Source organism: Podarcis cretensis, assembly GCF_951804945.1.
Source record: "Podarcis cretensis genome assembly, chromosome: 11".
NCBI classification, from domain to species: domain Eukaryota; kingdom Metazoa; phylum Chordata; class Lepidosauria; order Squamata; family Lacertidae; genus Podarcis; species Podarcis cretensis.
In genome coordinates this window covers 35,403,313-35,430,073 of record NC_137180.1, presented here as the reverse complement: position 1 = coordinate 35,430,073, position 26,761 = coordinate 35,403,313, and the positions used below count along the sequence as shown (strand labels likewise).

At 43.2% G+C, this 26,761-nt stretch overlaps 1 protein-coding gene across 2 annotated transcripts in view; it reads left to right on the top strand.

The window, feature by feature from the left end:
• ZNF366 (zinc finger protein 366) overlaps positions 1 to 9,492 on the top strand; it is a 32,916-nt gene extending 23,424 nt beyond the window's left edge. For both annotated transcript variants that reach the window (XM_079995483.1, XM_079995484.1), the window contains exons 5-6: positions 6,934 to 7,108; positions 8,581 to 9,492. In XM_079995483.1, the coding sequence (XP_079851609.1) occupies positions 6,934 to 7,108; positions 8,581 to 9,098 (693 nt within the window). In that variant the 3' untranslated portion in view covers positions 9,099 to 9,492. The remainder of the gene's footprint in view (positions 1 to 6,933; positions 7,109 to 8,580) is intronic.
• The last annotated feature ends 17,269 nt before the right edge of the window (positions 9,493 to 26,761 follow it).

Below are 26,761 nucleotides of genomic sequence, written 5' to 3'. Positions count from 1 at the left end.
AACAATTTGATATACTGGCTAAACACATGAATCAATCCATGCGTGTGGAAGGTTTTTTTGTTTTTGTTTATCAGAACCCAATACAAATGATGCTCAGACCTTAAGGCTGGGTGTATATTAACAAGATTGGATAGGGTGTTATCATATTTCAAACAGGATAAAGGAAATTAGTTAAACTCCCACTTAATCTGCACTGCAGGGTCATAAAAATTAAACTCCCAGAATTGGGTATCTGCTGCTTCATGAGACTAGCCAAAGCTTTGCTGCAGGAGAAGAACACACTGGTGCAATCCTGCACCTTATCTCCATTGCTCAGCTGCCCCCTTAGTTGGCAGTTCCATCAAGGTACACGGCAGCTTCAGCCCATATTATTTGCTACGGCAGCCTTTGCCAACCAGGTGCCTTCTAGATATTTTGGATTATAACTCCCATCAGTCCCACCCAGACCAGTGTATATGCATAGAGTATATTGCTCCAGGGATCAGCTGGAATGTGTTCTTTCTGTTATGTGATGGAAGAGGCACTCACAACTTCTGCATGATCCACAGTTTGGAGCCATTTGGGAAGTAATGCAGTGTCTATGCAGGGAAAGTATATATTAAGAGAAAGCAAGTGTAAAAATGCATATACTTGTGAAAACAACATACAGAAATGCATTATATGATGTAAACTTGCTGGGCAAAATTGCACGGGAAAATGCGTATATTAAGGGAAATGCACACTTAAATGGTGGTGAATTTTTTTGAGGACTTAAAATAAATAAATGCAACCCTATGCAGGAAACTGCCAAGCTGAATTTTAGACTGAGAAACTGAAAGAAACTGGAATTTGAATAGATCTGTACATTCCTAGACCCAGCCAGCATGGCCAGTGATGAATAAGGATTAGAGTTGTAATCCAACAACATCTGAAGTGTCCCAAACACCCCTTCCCTGCACCGTAAGAATGTGAGAAGAGCCTGTCAGATCAGGCCCTTCTAGACCAGCACCTTCTTCTCACAATGGACAACCAGATGCCTGTGGGAAACCTGGAAGCAGAACCCTAGGATAAGAGCACTCTCCCCTCCTGTTGTTTCCAGGAACTGGTATTCAGAAGCATTAATGCCTTGATCTATGGAGGAAAAAGGGACGCGGGTGGCGCTGTGGGTTAAACCACAGAGCCTAGGACTTGCTGATCAGAAGGTCGGCAGTTCAAATCCCCGCGATGGAGTGAGCTCCCATTGCTCGGTCCCTGCTTCTGCCAGCCTAGCAGTTCGAAAGCACGTCAAAGTGCAAGTAGATAAATAGGTACCGCTCTGGTGGGAAGGTAAACGGCGTTTCTGTGCGCTGTTCTGGTTTGCCAGAAGCGGCTTAGTCATGCTGGCCACATGACCTGGAAGCTGTACGCCGGCTCCCTCGGCCAATAAAGCGAGATGAGCTCCGCAACCCCAGAGTCGGCCACGACTGGACCTAATGGTCAGGGGTCCCTTTACCTTTAGCTATGGAGGAAAAACATAGTCTTCGTGGCTAGTAATAATCAATAGCCTTCTCCTCATGAATCTGTCTAATCCTTCTCTTAAGTCATCCAAAGTGGAGGTCGTCTCTGCTTCCTGCAGGCGTGAGTTCCACAGTTTAACCATGCGCCCTGGGAAGAAATACTTTCTTTTATCTGTCCTGAATCTTCAAGCATTCATCTTCATTGGATGTCCACGAGTTCTAGCGTTTTGAGAGGAGAAAATCTTTTGCGCATATTTTTTATGAATGTCTATCATGTCACCTTTTCTCTAAAACACGCCCATTTCTCAGGGCCTAAATGAATACGTCACTTGTATTCCCAGCACTGGGTTCATGTTAAATCCTGAGCGTCCTGTTCCAGACAAGCAGCTTATAATGTGATAAAATAAAGGAATGGCTAAACAAATAAATCAGAAGGAAAACAAGGGAGTGGAGAATCAGACTGATCAGCTTTTCGAGGCTCTTCCTCTCCTGCACTTTAAGAACCTCCTAAGGAGTTTGGGCTCCATTAAGCCTCTTTGGCTGGCATTCAGTGAGTTAAGGCAATGACCAGATAGCCGCTCTTTTGGCAACAGGCTCCTCCTCAGCAGAAGGAAGGATATAGCTGTACGAACCGCTTGCTTAACAATGGCCTGCATGTCCCCAGGGAATGGCCTGCAAATAGATTTCATCTTGCTTTCTCTTGTACTTTTCAGAGCTTCCTGTTTTCTCACGGCCCTTTTGGACAGTTTACAGTCTTTCTCCTGCTCTCTCTCTCTCTTACTTTCAGGAAAGGAACACCCTTCTTATTAAACCTTCTTGAAAAAAAAAAAAGAAGGAAAGAAAGAAAAAAGGCTACAAAGGAAGGACAACACAGCAGTGGCCTTTCTGCCTCATGGCAGGCTGCATTTTCTTGGCCTTGTTTCTCAGGGAAAAAGAAAACACCCGTCTTTCCTACAGAGCTAATCATGGCCACACAGAAGCCATACGTGGCTTGAGGGGAGAATAAAGTCTTTGCCACTCATGTTTCCTCAGCCACAGAGCTGTTTCTCTCTCAGAAGCACTGCTGCCCACTGTCTTTTGGGGCAAGTCAATCTAGATGTCTCATTTCTTTATTTTTTAAAACAATCTCCTTACAGCTTTTGCTTCCAAGTAAAGATGGTGCTGTGGTCTAAACCACTGAGCCTTGGGCTTGCCGATCTAAAGGTCAGCAGTTCGAATCCCCGCAACGGGGTGAGCTCCCATTGCTTGGTCCCTGCTCCTGCCAACCTAGCAGTTCGAAAGCACATCAAAGTGCAAGTAGATAAATAGGTACCACACCGGCGGGAAGGTAAACGGTGTTTCCATGTGCTGCTCTGGTTTCACCAGAAGTGGCTCAGTCATGGTGGCCACATGACCTGGAAAAACTGTCTGCAGACAAACGCCTGCTCCGTCAGCCAGTAAAGCGAGATGAGCGCTGCAACCCCAGAGTCATTCGCGAATGGACTTAACTGTCAGGGGTCCCTTTACCTTTACCTTTACTAAAGGATGGGGAAGAAATTGGATCCAGTTCATGCTTAAAAAGGCAAACTTTCCCAATTCACACCTTACAAAACAAGGTGCAAACTGAAACCCAGTCACTTTTTGAAATTTGCACTTCCCCAGATTTTGCTGTGCAGTTTTCCGGCCAAGCAATGTGTGCTCATTTGCACATGCTGAATACAAATAGTACCAAAAAATAACACAAAATGCATTTTATTAGGGAAAATTGCTTTTGAAAAGGTGCACGTTTGGCAAAATTACGTAGAAAATGTTAACCTTAGGAGAAATTTGTGCCAATATGCTTATGAATTTTCAGGAGGAGGTATTTTAATATAAAAGTTGCACAAACTGATGTGGAAATTAAGATTGGAAAGATGAGAAACTGAAAGAAATTGAAATTGACCAATTTGCTCATCCCTACTTGTTGTTTTGCTAATACAAGGCTGCCACTGAAGCAGCTCTGAATCATATGATAATATTATAAAATCCTTTGCCATTGACTCACGCCTTCTGTCAATGCTGCCAAAGACTTGATCTTTGCACCTTGAAAATGAATTACATTCAATCACTGTAACCTGGTGCTAAGTTAGGTGCTTCTATATTTTGCAAAGCCGCAGTCCTTTGTTACAGTTTCCTAAAAGTTCCAAAAATCCATTGAGCAAGTCTGCAGCTATCTTACATTAAGGTTGTAATATTGTATGCACTTCCTAGCTATGCATGGAATTATGCAGCAAGTATTCTATGGGTTTTAGCCATTATTATTATTATTATTATTATTATTATTATTATTATTTCCATTTAGAGATGCTTACTAGCTGATTATTTCAATGTGGTTTACAATAGATAAAAATACACACACACACACATATGCATAAGAAGTGCAACAAACCCCATGTCAAATTATTTATCTGGGGGGAAATTGAAACAAACTTTCTCTATATAAGTCAGAAAGCATTCCGAGGCAGTTTAATGTAAACTTTCAACCAACAAAATACACATTGTTCATACAACCACTCCATCCATCTTACTTGCTGTCCATTCCATGGAACCACTTCAGTCATTCGCTACCTCATGCATTATGTCTGCCAACCAACCAGCCTTAGATGAGCCACTTCTATGCCAAGAATATTACAATCCACATACAAATGATTGCAACCAAGCAAACACATGTAAGATACTCTCCCCACTAATTGAGTCATGCCCTTACACCCATTGGATCATCTGATACTTCACCTCCATCTCTGAACTGAGAAAAGCCCAGATCTATAGCAGAGCAGGCTCTCACCCTTGGGTATAAAAGCTACTTCTACCCCCTAATTCCTAACTACATAATCGTATTTGACATAGTACTGCTCAACCTCAGTTCCTGGTAAATAACCAATCAGCACTGGTGGCAGACACAAATAACGTAGCCGTAAATGTGTCTTGAGTTACGCAGTGTGGACATACATCATATTTGGCTGTCTAATCCTAAACAAAAAAAACTAGAACATGGCAACTATGATAATTACTCGTTTGTGATAGACCTGTCCTCCACAAATTTAAAGCCACCCAATCCAGTGTCTGGCAATGAATTACACACACAGTGGTGCATTCACATCTTGTGGTAGTAAAGAAAATCAAAGACAGCAATGAAATGACAGTGTTGTTTTAAATAAGGCAAGCCACATCCCCAGAGCCAGCCGATTGGCTGGCCAGGAGGTGACGCAGCCAGGAATCCCCCCAGTTGTGCGGGGCCTAGGTTCTAGCTGTCGTGCGCATGGTGGGGCCGTGAAGCCCGCAACTCCACCTCCTCTGAAGGGCAGAAGTGGCTTTGTCTCACTTTTGTCAATTTTTTTTTTCGTTTTTGCAAATGATGGGTGCCCATCAGGCTTCATAACTCTTTCTCTTTCCTAGTTTTTATGCCCTTTCATCTCTGCATGCTTCACCTGCATAGGATTTCATAACTGTTTTTTAAATTTTCAATGTTTGTTTCGTAACATGAATTCTGGCCACGTAACCGATGCTACATTTTGGTTCATGTAATTTTAGTTATCTGACTACAGACATATGATATACATGTATGTATATGTTACAGCGTCAATGTGCACTCTCTGTGTGTGTATGTGTGTAACTTTAAGCAGAAGTGACCCTTTTTTCTCATTCACCACATGGATCACCTACATAATCTGAATTGATGAAAATCTTATATTGCTCCTGTGCATTTTTAACCCCACCCAACCCTCCTGCCAACAAGGAAGAGGAGGCGGCCATCTGCATGTTGTCAAACACATTTTCTCTCCAGCAAGACTTGGTGGGAGTTGTTGCCAGTCCTTACAAAAACTAGCTTCCTCCTCCAAAAAACAAAAACAATTTAACTAAAACGAACATGAAAAATTTCAGTTTCCTATGCCCAACAATCCACAGAGAGATTTTCTGCCATAATGTTGGAACCTAAGGTGAAGAGTGGGTAATAAATGTATAAGCAATAACATGCCAATAATCTTTTCGTCTCCCTTCCTTCCCATGACATTCAAAAGTTTTGCTTCACAGCAAGGGCAAATAACTGCACACCCAAGAGAGCAAAGACAGTGTTAAGGACTCCTAGAAAAATGCTTGATAGATGGCAAAAGAATGGCTTTGGGTGGGGCTTCTCTGGGTCACCACCACATACAGAAGCATGACCACATCTAGGATTAATGAAGAAATGGAGGCGTCGTGATGCCTGAAGAGGAAATAAATAACCTTCCTCTTCATCTGTTTTATTTCCCTGCAGCATTCCAGACATTCTTTCCCCTGACAATAGGGGTCCTGATTCTGGCCACACTCATCTCAGTTTCATATGCCATCTCCTGGAAAGAGGCAGCTCTGCTCTTAGGATTAAGCCCTGCCTGTATATCTGATTGAATCTACAAAATTCCCCACAGCCCCAGAGGCCATTTAAAAGACTGCACTGCAACAAACCTAGGTCTTCCCTCAAGTAGCCATAGCTAGATTAGCAGCATTCGCTTTAAAACACTTGCTTGTTATATTCATATTTTGCATTTTTTGTGATGCGGTTTTAAAATCTTAGGTACTTAGGTGCACTTCCAGTAGCTCCTGTGCAACTTTCAGCCTCATCCTCAGCGAGTGAGCATGGAAAGCCTTTAGTTCCTTCAGGGATGTCCCAAGGCATTTTGCTGCCGGACACAGAGGACAAGATGGCGCCCCATTCCATATTCCGAAGATGACTGGGTCAGCAGTCGAATCTTAATTTCACAGTGCTAACATGAATAGGGGCTCGACCCTCTAACATCTTGCCACCACTCCTCACCCCATGACACCTGGCACCTGAGGCAGCTGACTCAGTCTGCCTCATGTTAGGGTCAGCCCTGCTTTCCAGAAGCTATGGCTGGAGCTATCCAGCAGCTATAGCTGAATTTTGGCCTGTTATAGAATTACTTCCACAAACTGGGTGCCTGGTTAAATCAAGTTTTATACATTCATTTATCAAATCTATATGCTACCCCACCCCACCTCAGTTCCTTGTGTTAGACTTGGGCTGTGTACACACTATACATTTAAAGCACAATTGAAACACATTCCTTCCCTCAGAGAACTGTGGGCCCTGTAGTCTATCCCTCACACTTACAACTGCCAGCAACCCTTAACAAACTACGGCACTCAGAGTTCTTTGAGGGGAGAAAATGTGCTTTGAAAGTGTTTTAAATGTACATAGCCTTACATTGATGTGGAGCCTATTCATCCATAAACCCAGCTTTAAGGGAGGGATGGGATTGTTCTCCCAGTGGTTTTTAGGAAGAAGAAACTATTCGGATTTCCCCTGTAAGCACAGTCTATGATAAGCTGTGGAACTCTCAAGAAGCTGTCTCAGCTGCAAGAAGCTCTATCTCAAGAAAATAAAATGATCCCTGTATATCTGCAGAATAAATCACATTGATTGTCATTGGTCTTTTGACAGCTGTGCGGAAAGGAATTTAATCGAATGCATAATTTAATGGGGCACATGCACTTGCATTCAGACAGCAAGCCGTTCAAATGTCTCTACTGTCCCAGCAAATTCACCTTGAAGGGGAACCTCACCAGACACATGAAAGTCAAACACGGAGTGATGGAAAGAGGATTTCGGTCTCAAGGTAAATGACCAGCAAACTGGGCTGATTTTTGAATTAGATTTAATAATTCCAGACTACTTATACAGTAGCATCTAAAAGGCAGTTTGCGTGTCTGTGTAACAGACCCAATTGTGTCCTGTTGTTGCACAGATAAAAGAAGACTGCACAACCTGGAAGCAATTAAGGGTCAGAGTTTATCAAATAACCTGCTCCGGTTTTTCAGGTGTTGAGATGACACTTAAAGGGTTGTCTGGTGTTGTAGTATATTATTGCAAGTCAGGCTCTGCATTGTCATATCTTCGGTTCAGGACCACAGCAGGCTTGATGCCAATACTGCGTTGTAAACTTTTAAAAATGTATCTTGCATTTTATGTGAAGGAAAGCAACATGGATTTTCACCCACTCACCATGCAAAGAATGCTACTGTATTTATGCTGTGGCTCCGTGAATTGCTGCAGCTATAAAATCAAGCTGCTAGTATTATTGACATCACACCGCAATGCTTGGCTGAGGTAGCTGGATTTGACTGATAAAACTGAATGGTCTAAATTGGCTCCCAAATGTTAGAGCTCAGTCTGCTTTGTAGATTTGCCTACCTGTGTAATCAAGGTGGATGTCTAAATGGACATTCTGATTAAGGCTGTCCAATAACTTTAGGAGTTGGACTCAGGAGTGGCCAGCATGGTGCTTGGAGCCACCCTCCCAATATGCTGCTGCTTATCTGGATGGGGTAGCATGGCAACAAGGCAGAGACTGTGTAGTCACAGCAGTGGAGCCAATCCAGCATAATAATAATAATAATAATAATAATAATAATAATAATTTATTTATACCCCGCCCATCTGGCTGGGTCTCCCCAGCCACCCTGGGTGGCTTCCAACAAAGTATTAAAATACAATGGTCTGTTAAACATTAAAAGCTTCCCTAAACATGCAGAACTATGGCAGAACAGGTTACAAATATCACATTACTGATTTTCCCCTCCCCCCAAATCATACAATTAGGCTGCTTCAGGGATTTCAGACTTAATAATCCATAATATTAAGACTTAATTTTTTTTTAATGGGCAGGAGCCCTAAATCCCACTTTCCCTTTTCACATTGGTATGATGTACACATTGCAAATTTAAAGAACACATTTGGGAATTGCTTGTTGAACAGAAAAGTAAAGGTGTTCCACAACCAATGCAACCATGACACCATTGCTGTGCTTTCATTTGTCATGAAACTGGGCCTTTTCCATGGCGGTCTAAGCTGGTACTGAGTACTGCTGGGACAGATGCTGTTTCCTCCAAGCAGATCAGCAGGAAGCCCCCTTACCTCCCCCCTTCCATTATTTACAAGATAAACAGATAGAAACAAAGGGACACAAGCTGAAATATTCATCCTAGAATCACAGCTCTGAGTTATTTTGATTATAAAGTGGGTGTAGGGCTGCAGATATATTTGCTAACACAATAATCTTTTTTTTTAATTAAAAAAACCCTCTTATAGGACATGGAAGGGAACGAATAAGAACATCACAAACAGATGCCTCAAGGAGCCTGGAACAGGAAGAACCCTTTGACCTTTCCCAAAAAAGCCAAGGGAAAGGACTTTCATTTCACTCTGATGGGGAAAGTGCCAAAGGAAGCTCGTGTCATGAGGAAGATGAAGACAACTGCTATGGTGTGGAGCCGCAGAGCCCTGCCATGTACCACAGCAAAAGCAAGCATGATCTTTCCAGCCAATCAGGACTCAAGATGAAAGACTTTAGAGAGTCGTACTGTGATGAGAAAGAGAAAATGCTGGATTCAAAATGTGAGGAGAGGAAAGAAAACAACGGGAACCAGAGCCGAGGAGAAAGAGACTTTGCAAATAATGATGGGAGGCATATGGGCTTTAGCCACTTTGAGAATAATAGACTCACTCAGTCTCTCTCTGACTACTTGTATTTTCAACATAGAAACAAGAGTTTGAAGGAGCTGCTGGAAAGGAAAATGGAAAAGCAAACTGTTTTTCTGGGTATCTAAAAGGACACATGTAAACCTAGCGCTGGGAAAGAGAAGTTCCTTCATAGTTTTCATTACCATGAGCTGTAACCTAACAAGACTGGCAAATGATGAAAAAGAGAATAAGCATAAATAATTTAAGGCAATTTTCATCCGTCATTCACTTGTCTCTATTTTTATACAATAATGTCATAGATACAATGATGTCATATATAGCAGTCTAGTCTATAAGCTTCTTTCCAATAATTTCCCCTAACATTCTGACCTGGTCCATGCATGCCGCAGAGTGAAATAAACGAGTCCTGGAATAGTGGAATAGACTGCATATGAGGCATCATATGATTTGAATGTTCTCCTGGATGTGCTGTAACCTTTTGTTGTTGTTGTTTTATTTACTTAAAGATATTGGCTATTCTATATTTTTGCTCTAACTTCCTGGTGTTTTAACTGTCAGGTGTACCTTACAGGACTCAATTCCTGCTTGAGGAAGTCCCTTGGGCATCTGGTTGGCCACTGTGAAAACAGGATGCTGGACTAGATTCTTCTTAAGTTTTTATGGTCAATGGACATTTCAGCTTGCAGACCTGTGAGTGGCTTTGCATTCCCTCACAGCAGCACTGCTACAGAACTACTGTACTGTTTAGCATTCTTCATGGGAAGCCATGGTGGTGTGAAACCAGCAGAAGTCAGTAATGTAGATATGGCCTTAGAGAAATATCTGAAGTGCTCAGCAAACTCAGAATGCTTTACCTAAGAGCAGGCAGTACATAACACAGAGATTCTGGGAAGCTAAGTAGGATTCTGCAAGGTACAGCAGAATAGAGCAGACAAGTGGAAAACTCAAAGGAAATATTGATCATAGCTCATGATGAAAGGATGTGGCTAGGACAACAAAGGGTATCAGTAACATGATGATCAATTAACAAATGGGTTTGGCCTTAGAACAGCTGACTCAGGAGAGCTCAGATGCACTTGGAGACTGGTAAAAAATAAAGATCACCTGGGTCCACTGTAAACCGCTATGCAATACAAAGGCAGACTTCTGATTATTTGAAGTATATCAACATTTTTTAGGATATCCCATTATGGGATAAAAGATCAGGCAGGTCCCAATTAATTTCATTATGAATTTACTCTGGTTATAATTTTGTCCCTTGCTCCCCTGCTCTCCTCAACATGTTATTTCTAAGTTATTTGTCTCAGTCTGTTGCAGCCTCGCCTCTTCTCTTCTCTTCCCTTCCCTTCCCTTCCCTTCCCTTCCCTTCCCTTCCCTTCCCTTTCCTTCCCTTCCCTTCCCTTCCCTTCCCTCCTCTTCTCTTCTCTTCTCTTCTCGAGACCTTTGTGCTGGTTCCAGTTTTTTTTGTATCTTCCTGTTTCCATAGTGTTGCTCCATTTGGCTGCTGATCATGGGGGGGGGGGGGGGTTACCTGCAGCCAGGTCCCCTCAGCCCCAGCCTTCATGTCCGATGGCCAGTTGAGTTCAGATAAGGTGGGAGTTCCAAACATCTGGAGAGCCACCGGTCCCTCATCCCTGCTGTAGACGATGCAAATCTGAAAAGTGCAATTTAAAATATAGTATTTATTATGCCAAGGAGAGTATTTAATAAAGTCTTGCCAGGTGTACAATAACACATTGCATCTGCTTAGCTGAATAGGAAATAGCAGCATTAACAGTATGTATTTTTGTATCTGTGCATTGATTTTTGTGTGTGTGTGTTTTAAACAACACCTGACAAGTGGGATCCAACCCAAATTCCAGTATATTTCTTGATAGCCAGTAGCTCATCTGAAATGTTACATGTCAAATATATTTTGTTAATTTAAAACAAACAAATAAATAAATATATATCAAAGGTGCTGCGGTAGTTTGCATCAAGCCCTCCCAGAAATTTCAATTGTCTCTGTCCTGATAAAACAACTGGTCCATGTTTCTCATGGTTATGCTGTTACATGCTGCTCGCTACTTTCCCAACTGGGAGATGTTCCAGGAGCAGCACTTACCTGGTTATGTGTTCTTTTGGCAGATATTTTTTTTAAAATATCTGAATTTATTTACAAATATATAGGATGGGCATAGGTGGACAATCAGCAAATCAACTGCCTACACCATAACTGTTATAGTTACTTGGTTGCAGTAAGGGCCCTGTTTTTGTCACACAAAAAGTCAGAACCTTGTCAACAAAGAACATTATGAACATAGGAATCTGCCTTAAATTCAGTCAGACCATTGTTCCATCTTCTTCAATGCTATCTACACTGACTGGCAGAGTCTCTCCCAACCCTACCTGGAGGGGGCAGGGACTGAACCTGGCATCTTCTGCAAACAAGGCAGAAGCTGTAATACTGAACTACAACCCTTCTCCAAAGTTCACAAGTAAATGCAGTTGCAAATAGGCCCCCTGCTTTGAGGGGAAGACTGGTACAGGTACCAGGAATTAAGCCTATGGGTATATACTCTCTAGCCAAGAAGCAGGTTGACACACCTAGCACCCAAAATCAGTAAATAGATTTGCAAAAAGCTTCCATGACAGTGTGCAGTTGCAAAGAACAGAATTATATAGGCCTGTAGCTGTAAGAGTGCTTACACCTCGCAATGGGGGAACCAGTGTGAGGCCTGAGGAAGAGAAGGAACCTATCAAAACGATGGTGCACTTCAACTTCATAAGGTAAATGTGATGGATTGTACAATTCTATTCCTATTTAGGAAATGTCAAATAAGAAGAAGAAGAAGAAGAGTTTTGATTTGATATCCCGCCTTTCACTCCCTTTAAGGAGTCTCAAAGCGGCTAACATTCTCCTTTCCCTTCCTCCCCACAACAAACACTCTGTGAGGTGAGTGGGGCTGAGAGACTTCAAAGAAGTGTGACTAGCCCAAGGTCACCCAGCAGCTGCATGTGGAGGAGCGGAGACGCGAACCCGGTTCACCAGATTACGAGTCTACCGCTCTTAACCACTACACCACACTGGCTCTCGATATATGCCAACGATATAGTTTTGGAAGGGAAAGGGTGAGTGAGAATAACACAAGCTTTGCGGATATCTCCCTGTGTACCTTATCCTGAGTGAAAGAAGGGGAAACTCAAGTTTGGCTCTCCTTGCTCTGCTAAATGTTTGTGTTGCTCCTTACAAGAGCAGGGATTATTTCTGCATTAATTGCCTTTAGGGGTGTCGGAGAAATTCCATTCAGCACACATTAAAAGCGGAATCTATCAAATTCGTACTTTCCCAAACAATATGTGAATCAAAACACAGCCAACCTTCAAAATTCGCACTTATCTGAATAATGTGATGCAGTGGTGGTTACAAAAATGGTTATATGAGAGGAAAGTGTTCACAAAAAATGAAAATATTAAAGAAAGTAACGTACATAGTGCACTATATTAGCGAACACAGGAACACACAGGAGCATAGGCCGGCCAAATAAGTTGGCAGCCCTTTTGTGAGATGCCAAGCTGGAACCACTGGCTGCAAGCTACTTCCCATAGCATACTCAGCTCTTTTCCCCTGTGAGTAGATTTACTTGTAGTTAATGCTCTGGCCAAACATCCCAAGGAACACTTGGTGTGAGGGGGGTATAATGAGTCTCTCATTAAAGAGGTACTCACTTTCCTCAGAAAGTACTCACTGTTTCCTCAGAAGAAACAGGAAGTGGAGGCCTGATTAGGGGACATAAGCTTCATCATCTGTTTCCAGGTCTTAACCTATGGCAGGGGTAGCTAACATTGTGCCCCTCAGATGTTCTGAAATACTAGTCCTATTAGCTCTAGTCAGCATAGCCAATGGTCAGGGATGGTGTGAGTTGGAGTCCACAACGTTTGGAGGGCACTACATTCACTATCTCTGTCCTAGGAGAAAGCCATCCTTCAACACTGACTAAGAAGCTGGTGACTACGAGGCCCCATTGATCCAAAGCCAAGTAGCTAATGTGGGGCTCTGGCAGCTCTGCTTGTCTACTGAAACCTGCAAAGGCAGAAGGTGCACCAAATAGAGATGCCAGAGGGCTGTATCTGTCCATTGACTTCCATGGGGCCAAATAGCTTAATGGGCATGAGAAGTGCCTGTTCACCAGGCCTCACCTGCAAAAGAGGAATACCTATCAACTGCCCCAGAAAAAAACAGGAAATCCCATTTCCCTCCCCTTGTGAGCACATGGCAGCCATTTTGGATGCCTTGCTCTCATGTGATTTCAGCCTGAGATATTGCCCTGAGTCTGCAATCTTGCACTGGGCCCCCAAACATGCATGTTTGGGTGCTATGCCCCCCAAAAAGCACTTTTCCCAGGTCCACAATCTCAGCAGGTCGCATGACCCACTCAGGATTTCAGATCTGGAAGATGGTGTCCCGAATTTGGGCCACATTATGTTGGAGGGTATGAAGAGGCAGTGATGGCTACCGACATCGTTGGCTTTAAAAGAGAATTAGACAAGTTCTTGGAGGATACAGCTATCAGTAGCTACTAACACTGATGTTGATGTTGATCATCTAATGTTGGAGGGAGTATGTTTCTGAATAGCATTGGCTAGAAACCTCAGGATTGGACAGTGCTTTGTGCTTATGTTGTGCAAACTTCTCGTAGATATCTTGCTGGCCACTGTGGGAACAGGAATTTGGACTAGATGGTCACTGGCACCAGAAAAATAGTTGTTTGGCTGGCCACATGCCCCCCACTCTGGTGCCACCCATGAACTGGCCTGATCCAGCAGGCTCTCCTTATGTTATTATGTATGTTCCCAGGATGCAGCCCTGGCTTTTTATTGGAACCTGCCCTCCAAGTTCTGTCCAGAGATAATTTACAGTGTCAAAGTTAAAGTACTTGCTTATATCTCTTCAGAGCAACAAAGCCTGGCTGGGGCTCTGAAAAATCCGCCGTGAAAAGAAAACGGTTCTGATCTAAACAATGATCTGAACACACGTGACGAAACACACTCAGCCTCTCCACATTTGTGAGGCAAAGGTTAGCCATTGTAGCTCTGCGCATAGTTCATTTCAGGGAACAACATGAATGGGGGAAGGCTTTGATTGTATGTTTTGTGAACACTGTAAACTCATTCAGCATGTGGAGGAAGCTCTGTGTCTTTGATAGCTGGGAGTGACCAGCGCAGTCCCATGTGGCTCAGTATCAGTGGCTCTCGGTGTTTCCTCTTTGTTAAAGGCAACAACAAATTTTGAGGGGAAAAGGCACTTGATCCCCTTTTCTCATGATTCACTAATGTCATTTTTGTGGACACTTGAACTGGGTCCACCTTGAATCATAGGGTTGTGTCCAGCTAAGTTCTACACAGAGTAGACACGCTGAAATTAACAGACCTAAGTTAGTCCCATAAAGGACTGATAGAAATGGCCTGAAATCTAACCCCCTGCTATAGAAAGATCCTCATGAACACACCACATGTACAGAACTGGGCTGTGTGAGATCTCTAGGATAATGAGTGTAGAGAAAAGGATAGAGAAGCACAGCCCCTCTTTCTCAACTACTTTTCACAGAAACATTATTTAACACTGGGAGATTTATTTTACAGAATGATAGAGGGAGACATCAGGCAGGACAGTTGTTCAGATCACCTGGCCAGTCTTTTTCCATGATGCATTGCTGTTTATAGCAGATGGCCATATAGATCAACAAATGCAAATGCAATGTAAATCAGTGTCTTCTTCTTTCATCCACACTTTTGGGAAATGTGTCCCCTCTGGCTAGTTCAGTTGGATAGAGCATGGTGTTGATGATGCCAAGGCTGCATGTTCAATCCCCCGTATGGGACAAATGGGTTACTCCTAGTGTGATATGCAACCAGCACTACCTGCCTTTGCTCCATGGATGAAAAATATTAATTACAAATTAATTGATGATTAAGCGGCATATAACGGTAAATCCCGCTGGTTAATTAATTAAATAACACCAGTTTTAAATGCTACATTTTCTCATGGAATTCAAGGTGGCATACACAGGAGATCACAGCCTGTCCCTCACTGACTAGAGCCAGGTCTCCGTAGCTTCCACACAGCTGTGCTGTGCGCATGTATGCATGGTCTCAGTGTGGGTTTGAAGAGTAGCAATTGTTCTCCACTGCAAACACGTATATCAAGGGTGACCAGCTTGTGGACTTCCAATTACTGCTGGACTCTTATCAGACCCAGCTAGCCAGCATAGTGAGGGCTAGTGAGATCCATCTGGGGTAGGGTGGGAAGTACTGACACAGATGCTTCTCCAGTACTGCTACATAAGGCAGTGGAGGAGGATACTACCCTCTGCTGTAGCTAGCTTATTACTTATGTGCAGAGCCTCAGGAGCTTGTTGGATCTTTGCCTGAACAAAATAATGGGTGCAAACATTTTTCACGCCTTAGACTTCTAGCTTGTAACAATGATGGGATGAAAACACTCAGTCCCAAGGAAGAGTTTTTCTTTTCAGTTTATAATTTATCTGTATGGTTATTCTTTGAGACCATGATCAAACACCTTCTCATAGCTGGAAATGGACCAGCAGAGATCTCCAGCTGCGCGTTGCAAACATACAAGTATCCAGCTGCCAACATCAACAGTCTTAGTGCTCACGTACATCTTGGGTTCTGTTTTGAAAAATAACTCCACCCAGGCTCCATCCACATTCCTAGGCAGATGTATTGCTATGTAAAGTAAATGCGGGCACTAACTGGGAGGGAAGCAACCCTATGCTCACTTAGCTGGAAGTAAGCCCCACTGAGCACAGTGAGAATTACTTCTGAGTAGAAACATATAGGGTTGTGCACGATCATACCCAAGCCAGGGTCTAACTGTTGATGCCTGAAGCTTAAGCAACTTGAATGCAGCCTGCTCTGATTCTTGTTCCTAAATATTTATTGAAAGGCAATAGATTTCCCTGTAAGAATTATTTTTAAGGCGCCTCTTCAGATTTGTCAAGAAATACCCTGCCAAAGAGAGCCCTTGGTTCTCAATCCAAGTAGTATGGGGGACTGGAGAGACGAAGGGAAGCAGGTTCTGGCCTCATTTGTTGGTCAGCGGACCAAGGGCTTAAGGGTTATTAGTGCGGTATGAGAGCTGAAAATAATGCCAATTTATGTCTCCTCTGGCAACCAATGCGCCCCTTGGGTTTCAGATAGCACATGGGTAAAGGTAAAGGTAAAGGGATCCCTGACCATTAGGTCCAGTCGTGACCGACTCTGGGGTTGCGGTGCTCATCTTGCTTTATTGGCCGAGAGAGCTGGTGTACAGCTTCCTGGTCATGTGGCCAGCATGCCTAAGCCGCTTCTGGCGAACCAGAGCAGCGCACAGAAACGCCGTTTACCTTCCCGCCAGAGGAAGGTAGAGGACCTATTTATCTACTTGCACTTTGACGTGCTTTCGAACTGCTAGGCTGGCAGGAGCTGGGACCGAGCAACGGGAGCTCACCCCGTCATGGGGATTTGAACCGCTGACCTTCTGATCAGCAAGTCCTAGGCTCTGTGGTTTAACCCACAGCGCCACCCGCGTCTGTTTTTCCTCCATAGATCAAGGCATTAATGCTTCTGAATACCAGTTCCTGGAAACAACAGGAGGGGAGAGTGCTCTTATCCTAGGGTTCTGCTTCCAGGTTTCCCACAGGCATCTGGTTGTCCATTGTGGGAAGAAGGTGCTGGTCTAGAAGGGCCTGATCTGACAGGCTCTTCTCACATTCTTACGGTGCAGGGAAGGGGTGTTTGGGACACTTCAGATGTTGTTGGATTACAGAAACGCCATTTACCTTCCCGCCAGAGTGGTACCTATTTATCTACTTGCATTTTGACGTGCTTTCGAACTGCTAGGTGGGCAGGAGCAGGGACCGAGCAACGGGAGCTCACGCCGTTGTGGGGATTCGAACCACTGACCTTCTGATCGGCAAGTCCTAGACTCTGTGGTTTAACTCACAGTGCCACCCATGTCCCTTAGTACATGGGTAGATGAGTCTAAAAATCCCATGACACAAATTTTCATGGCCCTTTAGCGGCTATGGTGGCTCATTTACCAGAATGAATGTATTTAACGTTAACTATGGAAGTGTGTGCTCAATTTTGACCAAACTAGGCCTCCTAGAGCACAATATACATCATTTATTTTATTCAATTTTGTTCATTATATTTCTATGCCCCTTTTCACTCACATGAGTCTCAAAGCGGCTTACATAGTAGAACATCACAAACACAACAAAAAACAAATAAACTAATTAACAAATCATCAGTAAAGGCTTAGTTTGGGAAGCAGCAGAAATACGTTCAGCTGGAGGTCAGGTGAGCTATCTGCTACTGGCTGTTTCTGGATCAGGATAACTCCCAGAGTTTTTATGCTTTTTTGTTTACTCGGCCTGGAGACAGAGGATTAGGGCACACATTCCATGCAGGGAAGGTGGCAAGTCAGTGGCAGAGCTTTGCACACGGAAGATTCCAGGTTCTAATCCTGGCAATAGAATTTGATAGCGGATGCAGTGAAACAACCATGTCTGAGATCCAGAAATCAGGGCTAGGCCATGTGAATTTGGCCCCTGAGGCATACCACAAAATGGCGCCTCCACCGGCTGGGGAAGAAGGTGTGAGTGAAGATCTACATTGGGAATAAGGCTGGGAGGAGACCAGCAGCACCTCCTAGTCATCAAGTGGCCGCTATAGAGGGGGCATGCTGGGAGTGGGACTGCCAAGGAGGTGGCAGGTCTGACCTTCAAGGAATGTGCCACAGCTGTTGTTGCCACTGCAGTGGCAGCAGTGGGCAACACATTTCTTGGAGGCTGAATCTCTTGCCCCTGTGGATCCTGGCATCTGAGGCAATTTCCTCACCTTGCCTCATGAGTGGGCTGGCCCTGCCAGCCAAACAGTCTGACTTAATACGAGCCAGCTTCCTGATTCCTCTTATCCACACCTTGACTGCTTCCAAATGCAGCTCCTTCCTCACTGAAAAATATAGCCTTTAGCATGAGAAAGTTTCAGCATCCCTCGTATTCAGGGTAGGTGGAAAAGTGATTGTCAATGCACAGTTGCCTTGTTGGCTATGGAGCTGGATGCATGCAGCAAAGGTGTCTCGGGACCCTTGAACCCAAATGACTTACTGGCTGCCAGATAATGGAAGATAAAAGCCGTCCGACAAACGTCTGCCTTGTTCTGTCCTTTTTGATCCAGAGCTGAACAGATGGCAGCCTATAAACAGTTGTGCTGGAGTTATGGCTAGATAGCATCAGCTCTCGAACAGAGAACAAGTGGGACGCGGTTCAGCAGCAGTTGAATTTTGAGTGGCAAACAGCCAATTTGCTACCAGTTGGGTTATTCACTCTGCAATAGGAAGCAATTTTTCTGATGTACAAACTTCCTCCTCCTTCTGTTTGGAACTAGGCAACAATTACGTGTATATTATTGTATACTATATATCTTCATATATATATATATATATATATATATATATATATATATATATATATATATATGAAATAAATGCCAGTTTAGCAACAGACGTTCCATAATGTGAAGAAGGTATACACTGTAGTCCTTTATTGCATTATAGCAGCCTTGTAGAACTCTAATGGTAAAATACATCTTTTAACACTAGGAAGATCCAGAAGACACAAATTCCCAGACAGTTGCCACAATTTATTTATCTATCTTGTTCTTGATTGGCTATCTGCACCTGTCAATCTGAGACCTTGAATAGGCAAAATATTTTCAGGAACATGATGCACTCATGTATTTCTATTGCAATAGGACTCAATGCTCTGCTATTAGTTTTCTGTAGCACATCTCTCATTGGTTTTTGTAACATTGCAGGAGCTACTTGTTAGAATCTTAACCATTCATTGTTAATCATCTTACCAATAACAGGATATTTCTGCTATGCTTGTCCCTTGTGAATGGTTGTCTGCCTTACTACTACATGTGCAATGCGGAATAAGTGATTGCCAATCTGCTGCTGCAAAGGTTGTGCCTATTTAATATACACTCAGTTCTAAGTATCACTATCTGTAATTTTTGCATCTCATTGCTATTCAGCTACCACATTTCCCCCTTCATATATCATTCAGCTAAGATTTCACTTCATCAGGTTGTATTCCAGGTTTGTGAGCTGGAACTAATCTAATTTCTGTCTACTCATAAGATTGCTGTAAGCACAGGGCACATTGTTTCTTCTTTAAATTTTAAATTCATCTGATTTCAGCCCTGTGGATAGCTCTGTAGGTAGAGCATGAGACTCTTAATCACAGGGTCGTTCGAGCCCCACATTGGGACTGTATTTACATTATAGTAATTCTAAGGGGACCCTCCAGAGTCCTTCATTTTGTGCATTCATGATTGGTCGTGCTCATGATGGCATTGGAGTAGTTATACGTGGTCCCTCTTTCAATACTGTTTGTTCCTGCAAATGTTTCAGGGCAGACATCCAGTTTTGTTTCCAATCAGCACATGTCCTATAGCTTCCTGCTGAAATCTTGTAAGTATTCATACCACAAATGTTCTGGAGTGTTTCCGGGACTGCGAAGGGTTGTCCCACTTTTATTGCACTATAGCACAGGAGTGCATCTGCAGACAGCAATAATGTAGTAGCAATGGGGAACATCCCAGGACAACTAATAGAGGGGAATGATACATGGACGGTACAGCTTAATGTGCCAATGGCACATTGAAACATACAGCCACAAAACACCATCAGTCTAGAGGTGGCCCTAAATGTGCATCTATACGTATAAATTAGCACATGCAGATTCTGTGTGTCTTTTTTGTTTGTTCGCTTGTCCTTTGATGATGCATTTGGCAATGCCTAACTAGCCACCCTATCCAGAATTAAAAATAAGCCTCCTGTTTTAGATTTGAGATGGCAGGAATAAAACACAATCACATACACACACCTCAGCTGAATTAAAATTTCATATTTTAGCTTAGTGCTCACTCACATCTTTAATAGCTCATTTTTTGCACCAAGGACTGTAGGACTGCTTCTCCCGTAGCTTGCAAGAAAGGGGAAACATCTGATTATGATGTCAAAATAAGACAACATTTTTCAGAACTTTCATGTTGCTGGCTTCCCTGAAAGACACTCAAAATGAATAGGAAAGAATTTCCTGGGGAAAATGCTGGAATGCTTAGATAAAATAGAGGAAATGACTGAAACAAATCATGGCCTCTGTAGTGGTGGCGAGGCTGATGATTATTGTCTGTTTGGTAGAAAGCTCTGAAACTGCTGCAAATAAAGCACCATCAGAGTGAATTGCAAGGCAGTGAGGCCCAAATAGATTTAAGCTGATCAGTTAACATCAGTGCAGTCGGAACCAAAACATAATCCTATCAGCTGCTAGTTTCCTGCGCCAGTGAAGTTGTGCTGACATCACAAGAAAGTCCAGGACATGCTAAACACATGCAAGAGTGCCAGCAGCAGTCATCACTTTCTCAGACATTTTCTCAAATGTCTGCATTTCTATCTCTCTACTGACACAATCAGAGATGCCGGTGGCGCTGTAGGTTAAACCACAGAGCCTAGGGCTTGCCGATCAGAAGGTCGGTGGTTCGAATCCTTGCAACGGGGTGAGCTCCCGTTGCTCGGTCCCTGCTCCTGCCAACCTAGCAGTTCAAAAGCACATGCAAGTAGACAAATAGGTACCGCTTTGGCAGGAAGGTGAGATGAGCGCTGCAACCCCAGAGTCAGCCACGACTGGACCTAATGGTCAGGGGTTGCCAACTGTTTTGGGCCAATGCACACATTTGGAATATGGTTGCTGAGGGGCATGACATAGGACAAAAACACTGCAACGTCCAAAAGAGAATAAAAAGAAACAGGACCGCAGGAAGGTGGAGGGTCGCACCCCATCAGGTCCCCCGCCAATGGAAAAAGGCACCTACACAAGCTATCAGTACACTCACTGATAGAGAGAAGGGGTTGTACTCAATGCAGCTGCTCCACTATCACAAGGATATAAGCTTTCCTAAAAAAAAAATGTTTAGGGGCACTCTCATTTTCCTACTCATAATGAAATACTGCCTCTCAATGAGGCCAAACTTAGATTCACAAAATGTTTAGGGCTATGCGTCCCCCCAGAAAAAAACACTGCTTGCGCTAATCCTTGCACTAATGTAGGACTGGGAAACGGCTGTGTGGTCGTTTTTCAGAAACCATCCCCACTTGCAATCAGGTTATATCACTCCCATGAGGAGTGACATCAGCCGGTGGCTGATTTGTGTGTGTGTGTGTGGGGGGGTGATTCTGCATCGGCTGAATCATTTTGTGTTGATTCTGTGCTGGATTCTGATTGGTGGAATGAGGGGTTTGATACTGCCTTATCTGCACATGCCTGCTCCCCTGGTGGAAACTGGCACACACAGTCAAAGCAGCAGAGGTTCAAAGAGCAGCACAGGCTACTTGAAAGCCCTTTTGCAAGCAGCCCCAGACTGCCCTTTAAGGTTTAATTAGCCGTGTGGAACTGTATGCAAAAGGGCTTTCAAACAGCCCCACAGTATGCTTTGAAATGTCCTGACAGTCGGGGCTTAAAAATGCAGCATCACCTGGCATCACTATGATGGTCCCCCTTCCAAAATTGGCCCTCCAGGTGTGGGGAGGCAAGGATCTGACCCACTGCCCAGGAGGTTCCTCACCCCTGTGCTAAAGAGATAACTTCATGGATACAACACAAGCTCTTTGTGCCTCTCATTTATTCTGTCTGAGCATTTGAGCTAACTGGTTTGGGTTTACTTTCCACCATGTGTTATGTCCTAATTAATGTAAGAAGAAATTCAAATCCATCCTGGCAAGGCAAGAAAGCAGCTGATGTCAAATACATTTGCTGTGAAGTTTGTTTGAAATGTCAGTATGCTCCCTTCTTTTTGTTATCTTTGCTAGTCCCTTTAAAAATTATTCATCTTTGATAGAAGACAACTTTAAACACTAATCTTGGGATGCAGAACAGTGTCATAATTACTGTCTTTTGCTTAGCTCTCTGGATAGATGTGATGCAATGTTTTTCTTCGAAGTACACATTAAATGTTTAACCTATTTCATTCAATGAAGTCCATGAAAATGTTCAAGTAAATGTCATGTCATCTGCATATTATAATTGGTCAAGATGCTTGACCTTTATGTTGAAAAACCCATACATCATGTTTTGAATGACCCATGTGACATATGGATGGCTGTTTCCTTGTTATATTTAGCTTTGAGCATGGAGCATGTGCAGCACATTCTTGCACATTTTTACTCAGAATAAGTCTTAGGTGTGTAGGACCTCAACCTTATTCGCACAAACCTGGAAGTTTCTCAGCTGTAGTTGCATGTGAAAATGTGCTGCCAAAACACAAATTTCAGAGAAATGCATAGGCCTTTCTTCCTAGTGTGCTGAGGACAGATGTCTAATCCTACCCCAGTTACAGAGGCAGTCATAGACTGAGGAAGGTGGAGTCAGGTGTTTGTAAAAGATGTGGCGTGCACACCTATTCAGATTTCATATTGTGGCATGAAAGTAAGCTTGAGTTCATTTAAGTCGTGTTTTTTTCTTTGATGCCACTGTGAGAGAGTGGCTGTCCCTTCAAAGAGTCTTCTAAGCTTATAAAGAAGATTTAGCAGCTGATTCTGGCCACTCGTAGTCACATGGTTATAGGTGTTTGTTTGCTGTGTACACAGTCAATGCTGTGCAATGTGCAGTCAATGTGCATAAGCAGCTCCAAACAGATGATTAACAAAGCCGTGCCAGCCCCAATCTTCTGGCCGAGGGAATGAAAAGAAGAACCAGAGCTCAGCCAAGATCACCATGTGAAACTGTTAAGATCATAGGAAGTTGTCTTAGCCTGAGTCAGACCATCAGATTTACAATCATCTACGCTGATTTCAGGCTGGTGTTTTCCTCACACCTACCTGGAGATTCTTGGGCACTTAGTGGTGTCCCTTCCCGGGTGGCCCTTTGCTGATCCATGTGGTCAAATCTTGGAAGAGATCAACATCTCTTTGGGGCTGTCCAGGAAGGGCAACCAAGCCACAGTGCTGGATACAGAGGGAACTTCCTGTGTGGCATCTGCTTACATGCAGGACAGTTGATCTAGAATGTGCATTCAGCCACATGCCTTGGACAAGTTCATCCTTTGACATTTGATCAGCAGCTAAGCCAGATGAGCAAATTAACTTTGTGATGCGTGCAGCGATGACAGAAATTGCTGTGGGTGTCCCCAGGTAAAATAGCCAGCTCACACTAGGGTTTCTCCAGACAGCCATGTACCCAAGTAATACCATTGCATAGAGAAAATAAAATACTCTGTGTCTGAACAATGTAAACGCTGGGCACTGTCTCCATCACTGAATGCAGCCTTGTATTAACTGTGTGGTGGCCTGTTGCAAACCTGATCCAGAGCTGAGGCAGGTATTGTAAGCTCAGACTTGCATTTCAGATGGTAATAATAATAATAATAATAATAATAATAATAATATTTATACTCCGCCCATCTGGCTGGGTTTCCCCAACCACTCTGGGCAGCTTACAGCATATCTAAAGACATAATAAAAACATCAAGTCTTAAAAACCTCCCTATACAAGGCTGCCTTCAGATGTCTTCTTAAAGTTGTGTAATTCTTTATCTTCTTGACATCTGAAGGGAGGGAATTCCACAGGGAGGGCGCCACTACCGAGAAGGTTGAAGCCCTTTTCTTACAATTCTGTGTCTAGGACCTGGGAGATCAGGATTCAAAGCCCCACTTAGCCATAAAACTTGCTGAGTGAACTTGGGCCATTCACTGCCTCTCAGCCCAACCTCGCTGGGTTGTTTTGGGGGTTCATTGAGGAGTGGGGAGACCAAGTACGCCACCTTGAGCTCCTTGAAGAAAAAGGTGGGCTTTAAATACAACAAACAAATAAAGACAAGATGAAAATCAGGCACATCATTATTCTTATTAAATGAGAGAATGCTTATTTTGGTCTTCATGGAGATGTGTGAGACTTCAAAGCCTCAACGGATTGCCACTTCTAAAATGAGCACCTCTCCAAAAGGTAGTAAAAGTGCAGAAGAACAGATTCTGTGGTCTAAATTTCCCCTGAAACTGCTTAACCACAGAAATGGTTTTGTACCTATATCAATCTTTCCCTCTCGCAGTTCTCTTTTTCTGAGCAGTTTGATGTGGGAACTGACAAACGTTGACGCATAAAGGAGAAGTCCTTCCCAAAACCATTCTCTTTTTTATTTCTCCTTCTCCTTCCCCTGCCCAAATACTCACATCTTTGAGAACAGCAAAATGACGCTTCTGGGAAACTGATTTGTTCTTATGTTCCGTATGTTTGCTGCATGATGTACAATGGCACCGGGACATAGGAAACTGCCTTATATCAGGTTAGACAAATGGGCGATCTAGCTCAGTATCAGCTATGCTGATTGGCTGTGGCCCTTCAGGGCTTTAGGCAGGGAGAGTGGAATTCCAAGTTGCACTTGGTCGAATGTTCCACCTGTGCTCCTCCCCTGCACACTGTTCTGAAAGTTCTGCCAGTTCCCCTCCACCAAGCCAATTGAAGATGTTGGGGGACCTGGAAGAAGAGACAGGAGAAGGCTGTACTTCCCCAAGTGGAAGTATTTGCACGAGGCTTTCACTGACTAAGCAAATCCAGTCCAGGATGGAACCAGGGACCTTCTGCAGGTAGGGCATGTGCCCTGTTGTGCCAGTGCTATGAGCAGGCCTGGGATGTTGCTGGCTCAGCAAGTCTATCAAGACTTAGGTGCCAACAACAGGCACCATTGTGAGATCCAGTGGAATGATATTGCAAAAGTCATTCCACAGCTGAGAAATTGGGTGGACATGAAGTCACTGCAGCTAATGCTGGAAGAACCAGTCTTCTTTGTCAACAAATATTGGTAGGTAAGGATTAAGGGATGTATGGTCTTAGAAGACTGAATAATCAAAAGGCCCCATTTTCCAAAAAGTATCATTATTGGTAATGGGTAAAAATTCAGAGCTGACACAAAAATCTATTAACAAAATCCCCGTAGGCCCATTTCCCACACAGGAGCTGCTTTACATTTGGTTTCCCTGACACTGAAAATGGTCTTAAAGCAAGCATATAAATTATTAAATGTAGCTAATTTTTTCTACTTTGAGGCTATTGCATACAACTGGGAATGCGCAAAAATGGGCTTTTATTCAAACTGTCTCTAGCAATTTTTTTAAAGAAATAAATATTTGTTGCTTTTAAAGTGTTGTATTAATTTTATTTTTATGCTGAGGAGAAATACCTTTCTCCCTCATACTGCAACACATTATTAATACAAGGTATTTATCTGCTTGTTTTTCTTGACCTCTCTTCTGGCTCTCCGGTAAATCAGACAGTTTCAAAATCTCATGCCAACGCCTCTTTCCTGAGATGAAAGATAATGGAATTCTAACAGCTATACAGTATAGATAAAAAGATAAAGGGCATTGCCTGATGCAGACATAAGCTCGAGATGAAGAAATGGTTCAATAGCATCAGCTTCTATTGGCTATTATATCACCTCTCTTCTACAGGGTAAACAAGCCTAGCTTCTGTAACCTTTCCTCGTAGGCCTTTGTGACCTGATACTTGGATCTAAGGGAGTGGGTGATGCTGGTCTAAACTACAGAGCCTCTTGGGCTTGCCGATCAGTAGGTCAGAGGTTTGAATCCCCATGATGGGGTGAGCTCCCGTTGCTCTGTCCCAGCTTCTGCCAACCTAGCAGTTTGAAAGCATACCAGCATGAACAGATAAATAGATACCACTGTGGCATGAAGGTAAACAGTGTTTCCATGTGCTCTGGCTTCCTTCATGGTGTCCCATTGCACCAGAAGCAGTTTAGTCCTGCTGGCCACATGACCCGGAAAGCTGTCTGTGGACAAACGCTGGCTCCCTCAGCTTGAAGCAAGAGGAGCGTTGCACCCCAGTCGCCTTTGACTGGACTTAACCATCCAGCGGTCATTTACCTGCCCCCCCTACTTGGACTGCAATGATTCTTTGGTATAAATATAACTGTTGACCAAGAGACCCTGCAAAACCAGATCCTTCTCAAGACCAACCATCAAGGCATAGTGGAAGATATTTCAGTTGCATAAACACTTTACTATGAAAAGAGTATTAAAATTCATGCATATTGAGATTGCCTTAAAACTAATTTTGTTTCCATTCATAACGCCTACTTTGTAGCATTTTATTTTTGGATGCAGTTACATTCCAGCATAGCTTCAAGTGCCACTAATGAGGTTCCAGAAGGTATCTTCTCAGTAAGCCTATGCATCTACTATGAGCATGAAGAGGTGGCCTCTCATGCATGCAGTTCAAGATGCAAATCACACATACAAATGTATGGATTATGTCAGTAATGAAATATACAAATTCAAAATTTTACATATACTGTAGCTAATTCAGGGAGCTTCTTGGTGATAACAGGGCTGTTGACGTTGGTTGCAGATTTATTACATTCCTTATATTCAGGCTAGACGAATTGTTCTACATTGCACGATCCATTGTGCCCCCTACTGTCTGCTGTGTAGTATTTTGACAAGTTATTGGAATTCAAAAATTTAGCATTACATTTCATTTTCTAAAATAAAGTTGATGTTTTTAAATGGCTTTGAGAAACAGTATCTAATGGGTGTGCGAGTCAAATTTGTGTTTATTTCTTCTACTTTTATATATTTTTCTGCCTTCCCATTTGGGCATGTTTAAGGAGAGTATTCAGTATAGGAGAGTCCAGGCCACTGCAAACGGACTGAGCAGGAAGACCAAAC